This window comes from Phytophthora infestans, genomic scaffold (assembly GCF_000142945.1).
Source record: "Phytophthora infestans T30-4 supercont1.44 genomic scaffold, whole genome shotgun sequence".
NCBI lineage: Eukaryota > Oomycota > Peronosporomycetes > Peronosporales > Peronosporaceae > Phytophthora > Phytophthora infestans.
Window position 1 is genome coordinate 414,966 of NW_003303715.1, and position 22,449 is coordinate 437,414.

Genomic DNA, 22,449 nt, shown 5'->3' on the forward strand with positions numbered 1-22,449 from the left:
ATCATGTTGAGTCGGATTGTCCGTGTCGAAATCATCCACCTGGTCCGACCGATCATGCCTATCATCCGACTCGAGCAGCTGGTCCAACCGATCTTGCACATCGTCAGGTCCCACCAGCTGTTCTTGGTTTCCAACGGACTCCCGCTGCAGACGACGTCTGTGACGGGGTCACACAGCACCTTGCGCTAGAGGAAGTTATCTTCCGAGAGTATACAAACTCTCAGTGAACGGCAGTTCACAGGTCCCCTCTTTAATTAAAGAGAGCGAAGTGACCTAAATAAGGTAGATTGTAAACTGAGTATATTTATAGGTAGGTTAAGTTTGAGGTTAATACAAACTATCAGTTACCTATAGAAATGCAATGTCATTTAACCAATGGTTGGTTTTGAATGACCTTGGTACCTTGTACCAAATATCCCGGAGTATGACATGTCATACTCCTGAAGTGTGAAGTGTCACACTTCATGTAACCAGGGTACACTTAGTGCTACGTACCCCGTTACATCCTCCCCCACTTAGGTTCGGTTTACCGACCAATCAGAATGAAGAGATGTTCGTCACAAACTCTCATTCTCAAAGTCGAAAACCATCGACTCGGCCGCGCGAGCGCGGCGGAGGCTCACTTTACAGTTAGAGCCTCGAGCAGCAACCTGTGCGCTCTTCGTCAAGGTCTCCACTTCGACCGTTAACATGCCTCGTGGCACTGCTAAGAGCGGTGCTAAGACACGCTCCAAGGCTGCAGCCGGTAAGGCGCAGGCCAAGAGCACTAAGCCTCACGGCAAAGGCTCTGCACTTAAGGAGGCTACTCAGGTGGCCTCCGAGGCGATCGGATCCTCGGGTGACGCGGCTGCGGACAAGCGCGCAAGCAGGCGCCGCAGTCCGTCGCCCTCGTCTTCAGACAATCGTCCGAACCCTCGGTTCGTAGAACATGAGTTCAACTCGGGCAGTGAGGACGATGCCGAGTTCGAGAGCACTCATGATGCTCCTGCGGGCTCTGTGGGAGGGCACAGCCCAGTGCCCAGTGAGCACAAAGAAGACAGCGTGCAGTCGTCCGCTAGTGATCACGGTGATCACAGTCCCAGGACCTCTGTGCGCTCTGAGAGTCCGGCCGTTAAGGCTAAGGGCACTCCCAAAGCCGGTGGCGATGAGGAAGGGAGTCCTCGCAAACGTCTCTCGCTTGCCGAGGGTCTTGCGCGCGCTAAGGCCTCTAAAGCCGAAGGCGCCAAGCCCTCAAAGAAGCGTACCGCCTCTAAGTCTCCACTCCGCGAGGAGAAGGAGACTCGACGCTCCTATCAGAGTCTCTTCGGCTCCTCGGATGAAGAGGAGGAGAAGGAGGAAGAATCGGAAGAGGAGGGTGCCATTGTTGAGCCCCGGGAGGTCTCGAATGACCTCGACCAGCAGCAGGAGGATTTCCAAGCTGCCCAGCGTGTGCGTGGGGGTTCGGTGGCGGCGCCTGTCAGCCAGGGAGCTGCCATCAACTCAAGAGGGTATTGGCCTCCCGAGGAGAGCTCTGGGGCTGACCTCTTCTTAGAGCTTCTCGTCGCTCCTCGTGGCCTTGTGGGCGGCCACACTTCTAGGGGCATCTATGAACGAGCCCTTGTTCAGAAAGAACAGTTGTTCGTCGACAACGTGGAGGCTGCTCGGTGTGTGCTTCTCGCGCCACACCGCATTCCCCTTAAGGACTTCACGACTTGTCGTAAGAAGCCCGAGACCCGGGGTGGTCTCTATCCTGTTTGGGGATACCCCTGGGTTATGCCCGAGAACTGTCCCACATGGAGTTCTTGTGAGGACATGTTCTGGGCGTGGGTGGAGACTCTCAAGTACTCGCCCACGGAGTTATGGGAACTCCATGAAGATCAGCAGCTGTCCCACATCCTGGACCAGCGTGATCTTCGTGTGAGGTTTGCCCACTTGATCAGCAAGCGTATGCTGCCAAGGGACATCCTGAAGCGCGCGGCTTCTAGCGCTCACGATGAGCGCGGGTACGGTATGTATTCATCATCCGTACCCCGTTCGGGCAAGAAGCCCGGGACTACTTATGAAGCTGCCGCCGCTTCTGTTCCCAGATTGCGACAGCCTTCGGGCAGTCAATCAGGAGCCGTTCAATCGGCTCCCACGAGTTCTCGGAGTGGGCATAACCCCTCCACTTCACGAGGAGCTGTCGCTTCCCGCGACACCGTTGCTCCTGGAGGATCCGCTCCACGTGGAAGTGGACTTCTCCATTCCGGTCAAGCAGGGGCGGAGGTGCCCTCGTACGAGTACGAGTACTCGGCGCCTCCCGAGAGCCACTCTCGTTCGAGTGCTCCAACTGCGGGTCCGACACGGGACCCTGAGGTTGACCGCCTCCGTCAACGTCTCCTCGTGCTTGAGATTGCACTTGGCCTTGGGACTGGCGGTAATGCTGCCGCCCAGGCCGGGAATCAGGGCGAGCTCGCTCGTCTTGCGGGTCGCCTGGACCTGGTGGAGCGAGAGGTCGCGAGCCTGCACCTGCAGGTGGACCGCCGGGCCTCTTCGTCCGATCTGGACGAGGCCTTTCGCATGATCCGACGGATCGAGGCTTTGTTGCCACGTCCGGAGCCGCCTGCGGCACACTCCCAGACGTACGCGTATGGTGCGTACCCGGCGTACTCAGCGTACTCGGCGTATGGCGCCGGGGTCCGTTCGTATGGAGCCCCTCCGGCGTACGGTCTTGACCGCAGCCTTGCCGTCCCGACCGAGGCTTGGGTGCCTGCTCCGACGCCCTCGTCGACGACTGTGACCGGCCCTCGCTTCGAGGAGCTGGGTCAAGGGGGGTCTGCGAGTCAGCAACCCCCTGCGGGTCAAAGTACCGCTTAAGACGTCCGACATAGAACGTCGGGTGCGTCGTCATTGACTTTGGAAGGTCGATGGTGTACGACGCACCATGTCTGGCCAGGACTGCAAAAGGTCCGATGAAGCGGTGCTTCAGCTTGTTGCTGCCGACAGAGCTAACAGTGTCTAGAGGTAGGTTCCTCGTGTCTAGTAACACTAAGTCACCAATCTCAAATATACTTAAGTTTCCTCTTCCTTGTTTGTCCGAGTACTCCTTTTGTTTATCTTGGGCCGCTGCCATGGCATCGCGGACCCTGCTGACAATGTTCAGCTTGGTATCCATAAAAGGATTCCACCTGTTTCCGCAGCGAAACTGGCCTCACATCCGAGACCTGGGAGGAAAGGGCTTTCCGAGCCTCTCCCCCACTTAGAATAGAGGAGTCAGTGTTTCCTCGAAGAGTGAGAGGCACTCTGGGGTGGCGGAAGCCGTTCAAGTAGAACGGCGTGAACCCCGTGGACGCGTGCACCGCGTTGTTGAGCGCAAACTCAACAACTGGAAGCTGCGTCGACCACGTACGTGGCGCTGCCGCGCACACACTGCGCAGAGTGTCCTCGAGCACTCGATTGACGCGCTCTGTTTGGCCGTCTGTCTGCGGATGATCCGCAGTGGACATCTGCAGACGAGTTCCCAGTAAAGGGAACAGCGTTTTCCAAAACGCAGCAGTGAACCGCGGGTCTCGGTCCGAGACAATCGTCTCCGGGAGACCGTGATAGCGGAACACGCCATCGACGAACAACCTTGCGGTTTGTTCGCCCGTCACAGTGACGGGAACTGGAGCAAGATGTACCATCTTGCTCAGCCGACACACGAACACCAAAATTCCGGTGTTGCCGTGTCCGTCGGCGGGAAGCCCAAAGATGAAGTCAAGACTCATCGACTTCCAACAATCAGCCGGTACGGGCAGGCTCTGTAGTGGAGCCGAAGAGTGCCCTGCGGGTTTAACCCGCTGACATGTTTCACATGTCTTGACGTACCGGGCGACCCACTTGTACATGTGGGTCCACCAGAAGGACTGAGAGACCGACAGAAAGGTCTTCTCGCGGCCCAAGTGGCCGCTGGAGGGCGCGTCATGCGCCTCCGCGAGGATGTCGAACTTCAGATCCTCGTCGTTGAGTACGACCACCCGTGGAGGATCAGTGGGCTCCACCCGATAATAGAGGAGGCCCTCCTTCAACTCATATCGGTGGAGCCGTGAGCGCTGTCGCGACGAGAGCCAGTCGGACTTCGCGCTCGTTCCGGCCTTAAGGAGCTTGACGATAGGCGCGACAGCCTCATCGTCCCGATACGCCATGCGTATCCGATCATATAGATCCGTTGTCACCCGCGTGATGTGGGCCAACTCATAGTCGGGACGCCTAGAGAGAGCGTCCGCAAGCACGTTGAGCTTGCCCGGCTTGTACTCGACGCGGAAGTTATATTCCGCGAAGAAGGACAGCCACCTCGCCATCCGTTGGGAGAGGTGAGGCGAGTTAGTCGCCGTCCTCAAGGACGCGTGGTCTGTGTAGATCACAAAGGGCGTAGAGCCCAGAAGGTGAACACGGAACTTCACAAGGGCATATTTCATTGCCAGGAGCTCCTTGTCATGGACAGGGTAGTTCCGCTCGGCGGCTTTGAGCTGCCTGGACTGGAATGAGATGACTCGTTCCTGTCCAGCCGTGTCGTCCTGCAGCAATGCACACCCGATGGCGTAATCGGAGGCATCGCAGACGACGCTAAACGGCTTCGTCTCGTCCGGCAGAGCCAGGACAGGGGCCTCTTGGAGACTGGCCTTGATGCTGTCAAAAGCATCCTGGTGCTCTTGCTCCCAGCGCCAGTCGACGTCCTTCTGAAGGAGGCTCGACAAGGGCTTAGCGAAGCCCGCGTACCCAGCGCTGTACTTGTGAAGGTAGTTGGCCAAACCCAACCACTTTCGAAGATCCTTCTGGGATCGGGGCGTCGGCCATGCTGCTATGGCCTTGACCTTGTCTGGGTCAGCCCGAACGCCCACGTTGCTTACGAAGCAACCGAGAACTTTGATCTCTGGTGACGCGAAAACGCACTTGTCGATGTTGGCGTAGAGCTTGTTCGCTCGCATCACGTCCAACACTCGACGGAGGTGTCCTAGATGCACCTCCATGGCCGTCTTGCCTCCCTCGGCACGGCTATGGACGAAAATGTCGTCGAAGTACGTCTGTACGAAGGTACGCAAAGGGCGGAACAATTGCGTCACCAGGCGATTGAACGTCGCCGGGGCGTTAGACAAGCCCTGCGGCATGACGAGCCACTCCCAAAGCATGCCGCTTGGAGTGCTTACCGCGGTGAGCGGGATGTCACTCTCTCGCATCAGGATTTGGTAGTATCCGTCTACCAAATCCAGCGCACTGTACAGTACGCTCCCGGCCATGTTGTTCAACAACACATCCTTTCGTGGGATCGGTGTTTGGGCCGGCACCGTTGCGTTGTTCAGCTTGTTATAAGCGTGAACCAGACGCCACTTTCCGTTCGGCTTACGAACGCAGAAAGTCGGCGTCGAGTGCGGGGATTTCGACTCCCGCACCATGCCTGCCTTCGCTTTCGCGGCGAAGAAGGCATCAATGACCTCGCACTGTTCGCGCGGGAGAGGCCATTGCCTCGTGACACAATACTTTGTGCCGGGCACGAGATCAATCTCGTGCCGTACGCCTCGATCCGGTGAGAGTAGGGTCGGTGGGTGTTTATTCACCACGTCCGCATACTCCGTCACCAAAGGATACACCGGATCCTTGGGGTTCTTGATAATCTCAGAACCCAAGCGCGCCTGACGCTGCTTGTTCATGTCCTCCAGGACGTTCTCGTCCAAGACAGAGGAGGAGTTCAGCTCCTCCTGAGTGGTCTCAGGTCTCATGAGTACCATCTCAGCGATCTCTCCAGCCTTGAGGTTGGCCAGGAAAGACTCAGCCGTCATTTCCTCGAGGTTCAGTATCTCTGCAACCTCTGGCAACGGTTCCAAGTGGACACCAGATGCCTTGACGGGTAAACTTGTCTCGCTATCGAAGATGTGATAACACTCTTCCACCGGCCTTGTCGGAGGAGCCCGGGCCCTGGACTCCGAGTCGCTTGAAGCGACGTCGATCGGAACGAAGTTCGGATCCGACTTGAGGCGGCGGCGGCGTCTTTGCCGACGGCTTCTGTGACGGGGAGCTTTGCTGCCCACGTCTAGGGATGTCGTCGCTACAACATCCGAGGCACTCGTGGCCTCGTGTGGTACTGTTGTACCCACACAGGAAGCGTGTTCAACGCCTTCCTCTTCAGTTAAGGTCTGGGCGACCGCGTGTGGCACTGTGTTACCCACACAGGAAGCGTGTTCAACGCCTTCCTCTTCAGTTAAGGTCTGGGCGACCGCGTGTGGCACTGTGTTACTCACACAGGAAGCGTATCCGACGTCTTCCTCTTCAGTTATGGTCTGGGCGACCGTGAGTGGAACTCTGTTACCCACTCTGAACACGCTGTTCTCAGTGTTCATGACAGCTGCAGCTGTCTGCGGAACTAAGCTACCCGCCTGTGGACCTAAGTTACCCACTTGGCCGGCGCCTCTTCTGGGCGCGGCCACCATCAAAACATCCTCGGAGTCGTCATATACGTCGACGACTCCCAAGCATCTGCCGGATGCCTTGGTACCCTGGCAGCCCTCGCGGGCGCCCCGGGTCCTGACAGAGGTGGGAACATGACTCACCAATGCTCTGTCGGACTGCGCAGGGCGGCTGGCACCGATTGCCTTGCCTCGCCAGTCGATCCAGGACTCGTGCTTCTCAAGCCAGGGCATGCCCAGGATCATATCATATGGATCCATATCGAGAACAGTGAACTGTTCGAGGCTGTCAAAGTCTTCAAACTTGACAGCCAGATCCACTTGGACGTTGGGGACAGTGACGACCTTCCCGTCGGCCAGTCGCACTGACACCGTCCCGTTGCCCTTGCTTTCTCGCAAAGCTTCGGACAACTTGTTGCTGCTACGAGCAACCGTCTGGCGGCGTGCGAAATTCTTCGACGCCCCAGAGTCAATCAAGATTCTAAAGGGGTGGTCGTACCCCCGTACACATCCGTGTACTACGAGCAACCCGCCGCTGCTCTTCGCCGATTCGAGAGTGCGAAGACTCTCAGGGGCTAAGTCCCCGTGGTACGCGCCACCCGCGCACCCATCACGAAGACTTAGTTCTTCCCCAGTAGGGCGCCCCGCCCCTACTGGTTCCCTGCGTTCCCCTGTCCCCGGGATCCTGGCTTCTGCCAGCGACCCTTGAGGACGGGATTGGGGAAGGACCGTCTGCGGAGTCTTTCCGCGGGACAGTCGCGCTTGAAGTGGCCCATCTTCCCACAGCCGAAGCAGCGGATGTCACGCTGTTCGGCGGACCCGAGTTCCATGGGAACTGGTCCGTTGGGGCTTGTTCGACCGGGAGCCGACAAGGAACTCCCAGGCCACGCTGAGGCCGGCGTACGCGCCTGGCGATGGCTGTATTCTTCTTGAAGAGCCACTTGAATCGCCTCTTCAAGGGTGCTTGCCTGCACCCGGAACAGCTGAGTGCGTGCGGGGCCCACTCGAAGGCCGTCCATGAACACAGTCATCTTGATGTGTTCATTGAGTGGGTTTCCCACTAGGGACGCCGTGAGCTCCCGTATCTCTTGCACATACTCGTGCAGTTCGCGTCTTTCTTGTTTACACGCGAGGAAGCGCGAACGCTGGCGGTACTCGTAGTTCGCCGGGAGGAACGCGGCTCGGAGCTGTTCGCACAGCTGAGCCCAGGATGTGAAACATCCAGGGGATGTCGCTTCCCGAGTGTACACCCAACTCTTAGCACGACCGCTAAGGTTGGAGAGTGCAAAAGCAACACGCAGTTGCTCGGTCGAGATCAGAGCCGCGTCCATCGCGAGCTCTACTTCTCGGACCCAGAAGTGAAGGTTCTCGCCTTCCTTCCCTTCATACGGCTTTACCTTCAGCCGTATTGGCTTCGGGTGAGGCGGGTTTGCTTCCGCCGCCGGAGCCTGCAGGTTCTCCCGCACATGCGCGATGAGGCCCTGCTCGTACGCGTCGAATGCATTGACGCGCTCGAGCTGCTCAGCCGGTGTTGATACCACCAGGCTCTGCAGGGCCTCCATCCCGAAGATGCCTGCCATCTTCCGAACCGACTCGAACTGAGAGTCGTTCATATGGGAGAAGTCGTTCCTATCCATGGCAACGAACTTCGGAGGTTCAGGTAGACTACCCGCGATGGCGTGGATTGACTACAAGTGCTACCAAGTGTGACGGGGTCACACAGCACCTTGCGCTAGAGGAAGTTATCTTCCGAGAGTATACAAACTCTCAGTGAACGGCAGTTCACAGGTCCCCTCTTTAATTAAAGAGAGCGAAGTGACCTAAATAAGGTAGATTGTAAACTGAGTATATTTATAGGTAGGTTAAGTTTGAGGTTAATACAAACTATCAGTTACCTATAGAAATGCAATGTCATTTAACCAATGGTTGGTTTTGAATGACCTTGGTACCTTGTACCAAATATCCCGGAGTATGACATGTCATACTCCTGAAGTGTGAAGTGTCACACTTCATGTAACCAGGGTACACTTAGTGCTACGTACCCCGTTACAACGTCGCTCTCGGTGGTATGCTGCGTCGCGTTGTCGCCTCGCTGCAGCCAGCTGGTTCCGGTGCTCGATGCGATCGGCGAGATTGCGGCACCTTCTCCCTCGCTGATGGCGCGTGACATGGTGCCTGTTCCCCTTGACCCAATGCCAGCACACGTCACAAATCTGGCACGGGGGCGCAGGGATACCGCGGCAGCGCCCAAAGTCGTGGTGACAATTGTCACACACGTATCCTGGCGTCGATAGGAGTTCGGAGATGTCCATTCTGCATAACCAAAACAAATATATTACGTTGGACCAAAACAGACTATTCATAAATTGCGTGTGCCGAGGGCCTTGGTAGTCGCACGTGCGCTGTGGGCCTTTCGCACCAGTAGAGCAGATAGCTTCGCGGTAGAGTCGATAGTGAAGCGCAGATTTTTTCAAACGTGCGCAGGCTCCGGATGCGTCTCGTGCGAAATGTATCCAATTGGCATCAGAAAAAAACCATTGCCCTTACCCTACCGCGGCGGGCATGCCTGTTGTAGTATAAGAAAAATGGTGTATTATGTGTACACAAAATTGCCTACCCCTACATAAAATCGCACAAGTCCTACTTCTCTATCATGCGTCCAGCCTGAACAATAAGAAGTTTACGTGTTTCGCAATAAATTTGTTCGATGTTTGAAGTTAAAGAACTACTACAGTATTACCTAAAATCCTAACGTGTTCCTAAAGCTTACTGGTTTTGGTTTTGCAGTGCCGCGAGTTCTTCCTGGAGTCCCATGACATACTTTGCCATCTCGTCCCGTGACGTACACGACTTCAAGATCATGTTGCGCAGCGCGAGGCGTGCCGAGTCGACATTTGGGTCCTCAGCGGCAGTAAATAGCGGATGTCGAGCCACTGACGGCACCGCACTAGGCGATCCCGTCGAACCACCCAAAACTCTAGCTAAGTGGTCTGAGTGATCGTCCTGGTTAGACACAAAGTCTGCGTGTAGTAGCTTCTTGTTGCGTGGCGAGGTGGACGCCGTCGAGCTCGAGTATGAAGACACAGCAACGCTCGTAGGCGACACGGGGCGTCTCATGCACAGCAGATCGGCGTTCTGCTTCGCCGTGGCAGTAGGCGACGCTGGCGCCTGCTGTGCCTCAGCATCAGCCAGACTGGCTCGTAGACCGACACGCTTGCTGCCTCCAGCCCGGATGTGCACGAGCACGTAGTCTCCCTTCTCTCCAGTGCCAACCTCATCTGCGAGCATTACAGCATGCATACGGAACACCTTCTTCTTAGCAGACACATCAGTGGCACGGCTATAGCACGTGGCGGTGATGTAGCGCACGATGGGCTGTTTCTTAGGCAGACCAGTGACGAAGCTCATCTTGCGCCATTCAAAGTCCTTGCTCGACTCTTTCTTACCGCCTTTACCCGCAGGTTTCTTGCCACTAGTGGTGGTAGTAGACGTCGCATCGCCCGTTGTCTTTTTCTTGCGTGGGAAGCCAAACGAACCCTTGCCGAGTAGACGCGAACACTTCAGGAAGTACATGCAAGACACAGGCTGGCTGTAGATGAACTCTGGGTGTAGCGGAACGCCCCGTGGATCCAAACCGAGGTCGTAAATGGGGATCTTGAGTTCACTCTTGGGCGTCGAGAAGATGTCGAAGTATTGACTCGCCGAGGGCCAGGGAGTCTTGTCTTCCACCACGACCTCCTCCTCTTGTGTCTGGACATAGGTCTGCTCCTGCTCGGATGATACGCGTGACAACACGTCCAGCAGCGCATCAGCTGCGACACCTTCGTTGCGTTGCTTCTGTGCAGCCAGCAACTCGGCCAGTCCAGGTAGCACCATAAGGCGAGGCGCCTTATCTGGCGAGCCGCGTGCTGGGAGCGCATGGGACTCCGCATTGCTGTCGGGTGTGCGTGGTCGCTTGCGGCGGATCAGCTGGAACTCAGGCGCGCACTGCGTATCCCTCTCCTCGTCGCTTGGCATGATGGGCTCCATTCCTTCCTCAACGTGGCTCTCACTCGGCAACTCGCGAAATGAAACGCTGCGCACCTTGTCAACCCGGTGACCTTCCGACACCAGTAAGCTTGCGTGCATACGAATCGGCATATGCGAGGGAACGGGGAATTTCACCGTGTTTCCCTCGCTTATCTGGGGTTTTCAAGTAATGGCGACAGTTTTGAAATTTGTAGGACTTTTACGTAATCCCACTGAATTTAGTCTGCGAGACCAGTACAGTAAATCCCAGAGCCTTAAGCTGGGGTTGAGTACACGCAGCTTTAGTCCGCGAGAGCAGGCCTAAGCTCGGATCGAGTGAATGCAATGTCCCCGATACGTTTTCCAAGTGAATCGATCGATATGCGGTTGCCCAGGTGTTCGCCACGCGCAGCTAATGCGTGCGATTCAAGAAATCGTGGAACACGTCATTGCAGAACCCGGACGCGCTGGAGACTCTGCAGATCGTGCGCCAGATTCCCTGGTTGCCGTTGGCTTGCTGGTGTGCGGCCATTTCGCCAGTCTCGCACTTGGCGGTGGGCGCTTGCAAGACCGGATTTCTTCTAAAACCTTATGGTAATGAAGGTTTTCTGGAGTTAATCTGGACGCTTCTTAGTGACCTGATTTAGTAAGACCTGTCAAAATATTTGAAATATTGGCCATGTCATTAGCATTAAATTTTAAGGGTCCAACGGCAAGTTGCCTTTTCGCCGCGACATGATGGATCGGGTGGTGGCGAGGACCGCTCCAAAGAACTGCAAGCTTTAGGCTCAATCGCGGTTGTTGCCCGTGTTGCCGGTCATCCTACATGTATCAGGGTTGTTTGATAATCAGCGTGCATACGCATCGCTGGTTTGCATTCACGCATCGGGTGGTGAGCAGCGTGGCGTCCGGCTATCCGGATAGTAGCTAATGTACATGTATTAATATCGCGAAGGCAACACCAGTGGTGCCATGATGGCACGGTCACCACCACTTACTTGTACTTCGGTACTTTAGCGGGTGGACTTGGATTCCAGGACTCTTCTGGTCCAGCGTGGTGGACCACCACGGAGCTCGCATTTGAAACAAGGATGTTGAATCGTTGAGCTCCCCATCGCGTCGCTCACCTGGCCGCCGTCCCGCGTGCCGTACATTTATCAACTGGATGGGAGGGAACGCCGCGCTAGACTTCATCGAAGACCAGCATTATTGCTGGCTGCCGCACTCATCAAGCGTCGTCCTTGAGTGCTGTGACGCTGAACTCGACGATATTAATCTTTTCTTCTCGGTGTCGTTCAGATCAAATCGTTCTAGGTGCGCGCAAGGATCAATCTTGAATCCAGTTGGTACAAGCTCACGCGGCAAATGTCACTTGGCGACGCTGGTGTCGTGGTTACAGCTTTGCAGCGGCAATAATCTGCGTTTTGGGTCAGCGAACGGCGAGTACATGTATACCTACCTCGATGCTCGCATTGCTTTCATCGCAGGTGAAGTGCATTGCGCCTTTGTGACTTACAGATGCTGAGGCGGTTCCCATTTTCGTCGACAACGACGCGATCGCCGTGTTCAATTTGGCCGTGTTTCCACATCGCGTTTCAAGAGCATCTCGCGACTTGTCCAATACATATATTGGCGATGCATTCACGCCGGCAATCTGCATGGCAACAACGTCGTGGACGCCCGCTACATGAACATGAAGCGCTTTTTGCCAGGAAGCGAGCGCGAAAGTGTAGACGAATGCAATTGTGACCCACAGTGGTACTGCCGGTCAGTTACAGCGTGCAGCACCAGTTCCACCTTTGCCAACGATTTCGCTACCTACCAATGGTACGGTACATGTACCATTTTACAAAGTCCATGTACTGTATTAATACATGTAGACCATGACAAAGTTCGCTTTATTAAAAAAAAAATGTTCAAATGTTCTGCGAAGAATTGTCAGCCCCGCAGCAAGTTGTTGCCCCCATTGACTATCCTCACGACAGTATCCATTATTTACAGACACAGCATCATGCTGTCAGCATCCGATGGGAGATTCAAGCTTCCACGGTTATAAATACCGGTACGTAGAAGAATTTAGGATCAACTGATTGAATGCTTCAGCGAAGAGATCCACCATTGCGCTGCTATCATGACACTAGCGCACTGTTGCACAGTTCATTGTACATGTACATGTACTTGTATTGAAGAGTGAGTCATCAGCGCAGCCATTAGCCTGGTGAAAAACCGGCGGTGATCAGGGAGGTAGGGGGCGAACCATGTGGCGGCCACATGCCCGGGTATCCATGTAGGCCCTACATTGTAGGGCCCAGATCAAATCGAGCCGCTTTCCCGGGAGAGACAAGGAAGCCAGTCATATCCCGCCCTTGCCCTTGCTGCTGTCGCTGGAAATCCAAAACGGAGACTCTGGCGACGTCTCATTTCCCGTGTTGGCTCTCAGAAAGGGTGCGCCAAATTGTTCCGACTTACTTGACTGCCTGCGTGGCAGTACGATCCCTGCTCCCTCTTTGATCTCCGTGCAAGATCCCCCTTCCTACGACATCATGGGTGAAAGCTCGTCGTCCTCAACGGGATTGATCATCGGCCTCGTGATTGCTGCAGTTGTGCTACTCGCTGTAGGAGGCTGGTATCTACGTCATTGCCGACGTCACAAACGCGTCAACGGACCCAGAAGTAGTCACAGCCAGAGCACGGAGTACGTGGACTGCGTGTTGACCCCTGACCTCATGGCGATCGTGGCTGACGGTAGTCGTCGGTCTTCCAGCTCAATGGGGATCGGCGGCAAGTGGTTCCATCATCTGCCACGTATCACTAGTGTACCGCCCATGGAGTTCTTCGACCACCTCAGTACAGGAGGCGGACGCGATTCGATCAGCGGCGCCACCACAACAGCCACCGGATCGTCCCCTGTGACCAATGGAACGCAACTGCAATGGCTGGATAAATGTGACTCTAGTGACGAACTGGCATGCTCTGCTGCGGCTCTGGAACAGAGTCGTCTACCTCCAAATTGCGTCGTTGATGGCGAATTACTACACGAAGGCAGCTTCACCTTAGCCTTCCGCGCTACACTACGGATCGAGGGGCAAGCGAATCGCCAGGTCGTCGTGAGACGCCTACTTCCAGAACTCGCAGAGCAGCAGTCGTACCGTCAAGCGTTCATGGCAGATATTACGCTCAGTGCCTCACTGCTACATCCACGGATTGTAGCGTTCATCGGGTTCTACGACCCAACACAGCGCGTGTACGACCTCGATTCACCGACATCACCTTCACACATTGTTCAACAAGCAGCTCAGCCCTCAGCAGTGACCGAGTACATGCCTAACGGGGATCTGCGTGCATTGCTTACACTGCGACCTCGCAGCGCGCAAGACTTTGGGTGGTTCCATTCCGTCTCAGTACCCAAAACCAAGGCACATCTTGCGCTCGATATCGTGGATGCACTTGTGTACTTGCACTCTAGACCAGCAAGTGTCAACACACCGCTCCATCCTCCACAACTTAAGGCACAACGTGTTTTATTATCGGAACTTTGTGACGCGAAACTCTGCGCGTTCGGGGTAAAGCGCGCCCAAGCACCGTACACTCGAAGCGACTTTTCCGTCGCGTGGTTGGCACCTGAGCTACTGCGAGGCGAGCCGAGAAGTGAACAAGCGGACGTGTACTCCCTAGGTGTGTTGTTTACTGAATTAGACACGTGCGAGCTACCGTTCGCTTCGGGTGTTGACATGGACGATGGAATGGATGAGCAAAGTCAATTGGCTCTGCTCGTAAGCTCAGGTTGCATCCGTCCTTCACTGTCGATGGATTGCCCCGTTCAGATTCAAGAGCTCGTGATGCGGTGCTTGAGTTTCTCGCCGCACCAACGCCCGCCTATTATCGAAGTGCAACATACACTACGGAAACTTATCAACGACACCAGTGTTTGTGGCACGTCACAAGCCTCGCTTCCGTCCAATGTGTCGTCTCTTCGGAGTACACCGGGGAATGCCACACTCAACACACTCTTCACACCGTGAGGAGATTTTGTTATTGCCAAAAAGCTATCAATCTTTTTCTGTAAAAAAAGTAACAGCTCAGTACAATATTACAAAGTTCGTCTTCATTAGCATTTTATAGGTTGTGCGGTGATGTCCCAGAACGAAATTGAGTCTAGTCGCGCGTCATCTAAACGACACACAATCGGTTTGTCTCCTACAGCAGCGAAGCCATCTCTCTCACGAAGAGGGAAGACTACCACGCGGTAATTCCACAGATGATGTCTTTGATGAAGTGGGGCCGTGTTCATGATGACGTCCCACGCGTCGAAGGTGAGCAAGAATTGACCTCCAAACACCACGTAGCCCAGTCGGACCAATTCGTAGCTATTTAGTGCAATTTTGGTCCGATCACTTTTTTCGTCTCCATAAATGTAAACTAGCGAACATCCCAGACCTCCGACGTTGCTGGCACGAATGGCAAGAGCTCGTTCAACGCCTTGGAGCTTCGTGTCTGGCTGTTTGACAGGAGGAATGTATCGAGCAAACACTAGAGGCAGAAGGTTGAGCCCCACCAGCACGAGCTTGATACACATCAGCAGTGTCAAGTTCGCGTTCATACGAGGCCCAACGTCCGAGATGAAGAAGTCAACGAGTTGTAGCTCCTGCATCTCAGCTGAATGGATTTTAGTTGCCACTCGGCCATCCACACCCGGTAGTGCACCTGAAGACGCTAGTAACACGCGAATACGATGTAGTAAACAGAGTAATGCCAACGTGGGCGTGAAAAAACTATCAGTGATTCTTCGACGCGTGATCTTGGCAACAATATTGAGCAAGCTGTAGTATACAAGGCAAAACTCCACCAGCCCGGGATAAATCGTCGACCACGACTCGGATAACGCGATCTGTTCACCGTCAAAGTAACACCCGGCAGTCCAAAAAGAAGCGATCGTAACTTTCAGGTGAGGTAGTAACACCATCGGAAGCATGTTGAAACTGCGTGATCCCGACACACAGCCCAGTCCGCCAATGAACCATTCGCTTCTCCCTTGATAGAAACCACGATGAAGTGCTGCCATCGCCACGATCCAACGTACTAGTAACATTCCCAGTGACACATTTGCAATCAATGTTTCCCAGTCATAAATCACTCGCACGGTACGCTCGAAGGTGCTTGTGAATAGAAAGAACCCAAAGTGTTGCGACGAAGCGATCGTGATCGAGGTCATCGTCAGTTCTCGTTCTTCAGTAGACATCTTGTCTCCCCAGGTTTGCGATACAGACGAAGTGAAACATTCCTTTCGGTTTGTAACACAGTCGAGTTCTTGCTTTGTTAACGTGTTAAATTCCCGTTGAGTCAGTCCATCAATAGACGCTGGATCGGAGCTGATGACATCCGAGAAGTAAGCTGTCTCCGATTCATCTCCATTCCCAACATGTAGCCATCCGTGTCGCCACTTCCCGTTTGGTGCCTGTAGCCATTTCTGGGTTAAATACTCTCTAACTGATCTGTTAACCGCTAACATCGCCGGGAATCCATCCGTTAAAGTTGAATCGACGTATTTCCCTGTTAAGCGAAACATACAGGCTGATCCATCCGTGCCAGGCACAGCATAACGTGCAACTGATGCGTTGTCCCAGAACGGCATCACTAGCACTGGTAGAGCGTTCTTGATCATGTAGACGGTGTCACTAGTGCTATCAGAAGCCTTTTCACCGTCTACTACAATTCGTAAGCCATCTCTTGTAACACTGTAGCCGAGATCTTTGTCACAAGTATCTAATATCATATCCAGAGTCGTGGAAATCAGAGCACAAGTGTCCATATAAGTGGCATAGGCGTCGTCATTAAGTGTAGCACCGCGACGACGTACGACTCGGTATCCATCTACCTGGGGATGGTAACTTTCAGGGACTAGAGTAGCACCAGAAGTTCCAAGCACATCGTTTAGTAGGACAGGTTTGTAGTAGGGCCCATCAAGCACACAAGCCAACACTCGATCGGTGACGAGTTTGTCATTCTCGCCGTCGATTTGACCCATTCCTCCTGCGATTGGGTAACTTCCGTTAAATGCCCCACCTTTAGAAGTGACGCTGTTCCAGAAGAGTCCCAAGGACTGCGAGAGTATCAATACCGAGATGAAGATACACGTTGTCCAGTGATACAGCGCAGTCGCAATTTGTCTGGGTGTTGGACGTGGAGGGGGACCTCGCTGATCTTGTGACGGATACGCTTTGGCTTGTTGAAAGCTGTCATCAGTAACAGTATCAGCAGGTCTACTAGGCTCCAGCTTGGGCAGAATATCCTCATGGGTACATGTATTCACGCGGTGCAGACCCTCGTCGCTGCTGATGCATGTACTCGCCATTGTAATTTTTTAGAAGTGACTTCGTGTTGACTTAAAATAACGACGTGAAGCCAACTAACTGACGAGGTTCTCTGGATGTGAATATCCACAGATTTGTCGAATGGTTGACACTTTTTGGGCTGATCTTTCATACTTCTCAAGCATCCCAGCTTGCTTTGCAGCCAGACAAATCTGCAGATGTAGTGTTTCCGTGGTATGATAGCAATCCGGCAGACCGCAACGCGTCCAGATCTCCAGTAACATTTCAGCAGCTTCGATGACGTTCACCCAGTCGCGTTGAGCTCGAGCGAGCTGCATCTCAGCAGTGAAGAGTGCAAACTGAGCCTCAACACTGCGCTTAAATACGTTTTCATGCTGCTTTTTCAAGCTAGCAACGCGTTGTTTCACGTCACTTTGGTTTGCGTTCACAAGTTGCACCAATTGTACCAGCACGCGAGCTTCATCCTGTTCGTCGTCTTCTACAGGATCTTGCTCTCTCGCTTCAGTTGTACAGCGATCGCAGACACAGTCAAAACCGAAACCTTTCAAAAGCAGTGACTGTCGTCTTTTTCTCGTCTGTAACAAGTCGATGTAAGAGTATTTTACGGCGTAACCTTGAGGTATCTCCACAATAGCGTGGAAAGCGAGAGTTCGGGTACGTGGATCAAAACTTGGCGCCACATTCGGTATACACGAGTGGTTTAACGCCATCGCTGCTTCGGGGAACACACCCGTACCCACACAGGTGACGCCATCCAAGTAAAGCGGATGCGCATTGCAGCGCACACGCTCAAGCGTATCTCGCACATGTTGTGGGTCTAGAACTCGATTTGTCATGTTGATAATGAACGTTACAGTAGCGCACGTCTCGCTCTCTTCGCTGTTATCTTCCTGACGATGGACAGCCAATAGGTTTAACGCTTGAGTGTTCTTCACGAACTGCTCCATACTTAGTACCGCTAGTGCTAAGCGCACTGTCTCTACGTCTCCTAGATTGCAATCGCCACGCTTTAACGCACAAAGTGCTTGGCATTGAAAGGCATGTAGTGTTGCGTCTGTATCTAGACAAGCACGAGAGCAGTACCTTGCGAACTCGCAGTCTCCACACTGAAGAGCCTTCCGACGCAGCACTGCAAAGCACCAATGGCACCGTCGTGGCGCTAATTTCTGTCGGACAATTACAGCAAATGCTGCAGCCTGGAAAACACGCTCGCCTGGGTGGATATTTTGCTTGGCAACTGTGAAGCGACCCATGGAGCTGCTGGTCGCGCTCCAGAGCGACACGCGAGCATTGTCAATCTCGAATTTCGAGTCGTAGGGGCTGCGGCCTAGTGCAGTATTGGCATCAGGTGATGCAGGATGAGCGGTGCATATGTGGCGTTGTGGAATCCATTGGGAATGGAGCTCATTGAGCTGTTGAGGGGCATTGGACATGCTGGTGGGGGGTGAAAGGGACGTGCACTTCCAGACCACGTAGCTGAGCCCAGCGATGGGATTGACGCGCAAAACTTGTGCATGTAGTAGACACGATGATGGAAATGGAGAGACACGATTGGTGGGGCCTGAATGAAGTTGTGGGCGGCAGCACGCAGGAAGCGAGACTCCCGTCAGTAGCACATGGACGCTGGTGAGATTGCTGGTCATAATCAGGCACGCCGAAAAATAAATTGAAACCGTAGCTACCGGTATTAGTGGTCGCCAGCTCTGTCACAAAATTTGTGATATATTAGTTATCCAAAAATAGCGTACCTTATCGAAAATAGATAATTTGAAGTTACTTGCAAAAAATCAAAGGTGATTTTCTGATTTATGGGAAATCCTCATTTCAACAGAGATTCAACTACTTTAGTAAGACCTAACTGCCCTTTTGTGAGCCAGCGTACGACGCATGACCTATTTTTTCTCAACAAAAGTTTTGACGAAACGAAAACTATCTTGCTTTTAGTATGGTCTGGCACTCATTGAGATGTGACAAGCAGATGTCTTACGCTGAAAAGTCGCAGGGAAGTGCAGCATGTACCATGACAGCGATGCTGTGGCCCCCGTTTCTCTCACCCAGCGGCAAAACAGCACAATTTGTGATTATGTAGACATGTTTCTATGTGTAGCACTTATTGTGCCTTTCCAAAGTTTTGGCCAATCTGACCTTTAAAGGCTGGTCCTGTGAGTGTTGGTCTCCTCCACACCACATGTACACCAACCTCGTAAATATTATTGATCTAGAAGCTGTATTTACCATCTAGAACTGGGTTTTTACCAGAATTCTAGATGGTTGGCTGCTGCTCAGCCACGCATTACTTACTCTCTTAAATCTCAATCTCACTCTTCTTTTTACTAAGTTCTTCGCAAGTGTTCTTCCCTTTTCTTCCAATTCTGCCAACGCCGAGTCCTATGGCTCGATAGGTTATAAGCCCAACGTTGGGGAGGACCAGTGAAGACTTCCCGCGCCTTAACGGATCCAGCTTCGCAGTCTGGAACGCTCGTGTCCGCGCTGCTCTCGACGGTCAAGGTCTGTTAGGCTTCATCGACCAAGAAGACTTCGACGGAGACTCTGACTCGGCCAGCTCTGACCTCGACGAGATCGAACCCCTCCCACCCAAGCCCGATGCTCCACCGTCTCCGACGCCGTCCGAAGCCCTACTTGACTCTGACACCGGGACGCTGCCGCCAAACGACAGCCCGCCCGAAGATGCTGATGGCGATACCACCGGACGTAAGCCCGACCCGTCATCCTCTGAAGCTCCATCGGATTCGTCTTCGGGCAACTCATCCGATCCAAAGGTGGATACACCCAAACCCGCCCGCCCCCGGCAGAATCAGCCCAAGGCCCAGTCGAACCTCCCGGTGATCAAATCCTTTGCCGACACTAAACGGGAGAAGGACAGACGCAGAGCATTGCTCCGCGCGAAGGCCAAGCAAGCTCGAGCAAAGCTTCGAGCCGCCAAAAAACGTGCCGCTCGAAAACCGAGCTCACGTGAAAGACGCCGCATGGAGCGCAAGACTCGATCTTTCTTGATCTCCACGATTGATGATGCGCATGTTCTCCTTGTGGAAGGATGCACGTCAGCCTACGCGATTTACCAGAAACTGCGTGATCGCTATGAAGGCTCGTCAGCTCACGGTGACCCCTATTACATCAATCACTACTTGATGACCATCAAATATGAGGAGGGCACCGATTTAATGGCCTTCTTTATTGAGTTGGAGCGTGCGCTCAAGGATGCTGCGGAAGCTACTGGTATAGTGATGACTGATGAGCAAAAGTCTCTGTACTTGTACCATGCCATGCCCAGCTCGTGGAAACCAGACCTTGCGATCTGGAAGGGAAGCAAGAAATTCATTCCCTACACCGACCTGAAGACCAACATCGAGCGAAAGGTGCTTGACGACTATGCCAAGCGCAAGTACATCATTGACAAGGGTAGCCCGGAGTCTCGTGCGGCTTCCAACGAGACTGCTCTCAAAGCAGTGCACAACGCCCCGGATGGTCGTGACGATCCAGCTTCCCCAGCAAGCACATCCACGTATTGCCAAAGACCGAATCATGCAATTCGTGACTGCCGCGTGCTGCAGAAGCACTTGCGCACTGGTACCGTGAAGGAAGGAACCGTCCTCCCCGCGAACTTCGCCATCATTGAGCGGAAGCCGCAAGATGACAAAACGCCGTTTCCTGCTAAGCACCCTCGCTATCAGCGTTCTGGCAACCGCCAACGGCCCTCAGGACGTCCTGACCAAGGCCTTCAACCCTGGAAGGCACCTGAAATCTATGACCGTTTTGGCAACCCGGTGAACTACCAAGAGCTCCAGCGCAAGTATCACTCGCGCGAACGTGAAGCCGGCCTCATTGCCTATACGACCATCTTAATGCCTGACATCGGTCTCTCGGCTACGTCCTCTGATCCTCATGACCCTACATGGACTGTCGACTCGGGATGCACCCGCCATGCTGCCTACCAGGAATCCTGGCTCAAAGAGATCCGCCCTTATGCTGGCACCATCATTGTTGGCGGCAAGCAGCAACTCTCCATTCGCGGCATCGGTGATATCATTCTTGAGGTGGTCGACTCTGAGGGTAGCTTGAGTTCTGCGATGTCCTTTTCGTGCCGGACATGAAGTTTAATCTTCTGTCTATCGCTCAGGTACTGAAAATGGGCATTCGACTCGTATTTAGTCGCACGAGATGTACATTCTTCGTGGGCAAGAATTACAAACTTCATGTTGAGCTCGCTGCCGACATGGACTTGCTCCAACTCAGAGCCAAGACTCCTCCCAAGACGCCTCCAACCGCACTCGTGTCTTCGGATTCTGCGGACGACAACCCCGTCAAAGCCTTAGTGGCTCAACCAGGTATGGACCCTAATGTCTTATTGTGGCACAAACGTCTCGGTCATCCTAACTTTCGTGCGATGCAGACCATGTTTAAGACCCAAGCGGCTCCTGAACTAGCGTTCACCCAACCATCTGCGATCCCAAAACACTTCTGCCCTTCGTGCATCCTTGCTAAAGCCCATCGTGCTCCTTTCAATAGCAATGTTGATCGTTCAAAATCTCCCCTAGAAAAAGTTCATTCTGACATTAATGGCCCTTTGCCTTACCCCATCCTAAGTGGCGCACACTATTATATCACATTCATTGACGACTATTCGCGTTTCATGCACCTATATGTTGTTGCGCACAAGTCTGATTTGTACGATTGCTATGAAAAGTTTCGTAAGGCAGCCAAGAACCGTTTCAACACTGAGGTTAGTACACTTGAAACCCAGTTCAACCAGTATGACCCAGAAGTTCAACGGCTTCAGAGTGACAATGGAAAGGAATACGAAATATTAGGCAAGATCATCTTTGATCGCTACGGCACCCATGCTCAGTTCACAAACGCATACACGCCTCAACAAAACGGAGTTGCGGAGCGCCAGATGCGCACCATTCTCGAACGAGTGCGAGCTCTACTGATTGACAGTGACTTATCTCGCCAGCTTTGGGGAGAGTGCTGTTAATACGTCACTCATCTTATCAATGTGACCACAAGTAGCGTACTCCCAAGAGGAGTGACACCGTATGAGCTCTGGCACGGGAAGAAACCATCCCTAGCGCACATCAAAGTTTTTGGTTGTGCAGCATTTGCTCTCATACCTGAACCGCATCGCAACAAACTACAGGCACGGGCTCGATTGTGCATGTTCGTCGGCCTACCGCAAAACAAAAAAAGGATACCGCCTTCTCAGCACGACAGAGAACAGAATCATCTTTAGCCGAGATGTTACGTTCAAAGAGGAGACGTTCCCCAACTTGACGTTCCTTGAACGTGCCACCCCAGACGCACTCAGTACGTCTTTACCTGTTCAAAAAGAACTCCTATCATCACTAAGTGCACTCCTCAAACGAAATCACGCCTCTCTGGTGGCCACTGATGCTGACGTTTGTCCCTCTTCTCCAAAGAAAATCAAACATCAAGACTCTGATGTAGTGTATCCCAAAGCTTTATTTCTGAGCGAGCCCATTGACCTAAAAGAAAAACAAACCCCATTATCACTCTCTTAGCTGCTCGTTATGACCCAAAACCAAAGAATTATGAGGAAGCAATGCGGTCACCGCATGCATCTGACTGGCACGCTGCCGCTCTCTCAGGATACCATTCGCTCATGCACAACAAGACATGGACTCTGGTGCCTCGCCCGCACATCCGTAAGGTTCTGCAATGCCGATGGGTTT

At 53.5% G+C, this 22,449-nt stretch overlaps 4 protein-coding genes across 4 annotated transcripts; 1 reads left to right on the forward strand and 3 right to left on the reverse strand.

Moving 5' to 3' along the window:
- Positions 1-9,085: 9,085 nt before the first annotated feature.
- On the reverse strand, positions 9,086-10,538 carry PITG_16439 (uncharacterized protein; the record flags this gene model as incomplete). Its single annotated transcript, XM_002897431.1, has 1 exon — positions 9,086-10,538. One exon carries the CDS (start codon positions 10,536-10,538, stop codon positions 9,165-9,167), a length of 1,374 nt encoding a protein of 457 aa, XP_002897477.1.
- A 2,411-nt stretch (positions 10,539-12,949) lies between these two features.
- On the forward strand, positions 12,950-14,428 carry PITG_16440 (protein kinase; the record flags this gene model as incomplete). Its single annotated transcript, XM_002897432.1, has 1 exon — positions 12,950-14,428. One exon carries the CDS (start codon positions 12,950-12,952, stop codon positions 14,426-14,428), a length of 1,479 nt encoding a protein of 492 aa, XP_002897478.1.
- Positions 14,429-14,514: 86 nt separating this feature from the next.
- On the reverse strand, positions 14,515-16,431 carry PITG_16441 (uncharacterized protein; the record flags this gene model as incomplete). The annotated part of the gene is made up of 1 exon (XM_002897433.1): positions 14,515-16,431. The coding sequence occupies one exon, from the start codon at positions 16,429-16,431 to the stop codon at positions 14,515-14,517; it is 1,917 nt and encodes a 638-aa protein (XP_002897479.1).
- Positions 16,432-16,812: 381 nt separating this feature from the next.
- Positions 16,813-17,448, reverse strand: PITG_16442 (uncharacterized protein; the record flags this gene model as incomplete). Its single annotated transcript, XM_002897434.1, has 2 exons — positions 16,813-17,195; positions 17,250-17,448. 2 exons carry the CDS (start codon positions 17,446-17,448, stop codon positions 16,813-16,815), a joined length of 582 nt encoding a protein of 193 aa, XP_002897480.1.
- Between the last annotated feature and the right edge of the window lie 5,001 nt (positions 17,449-22,449).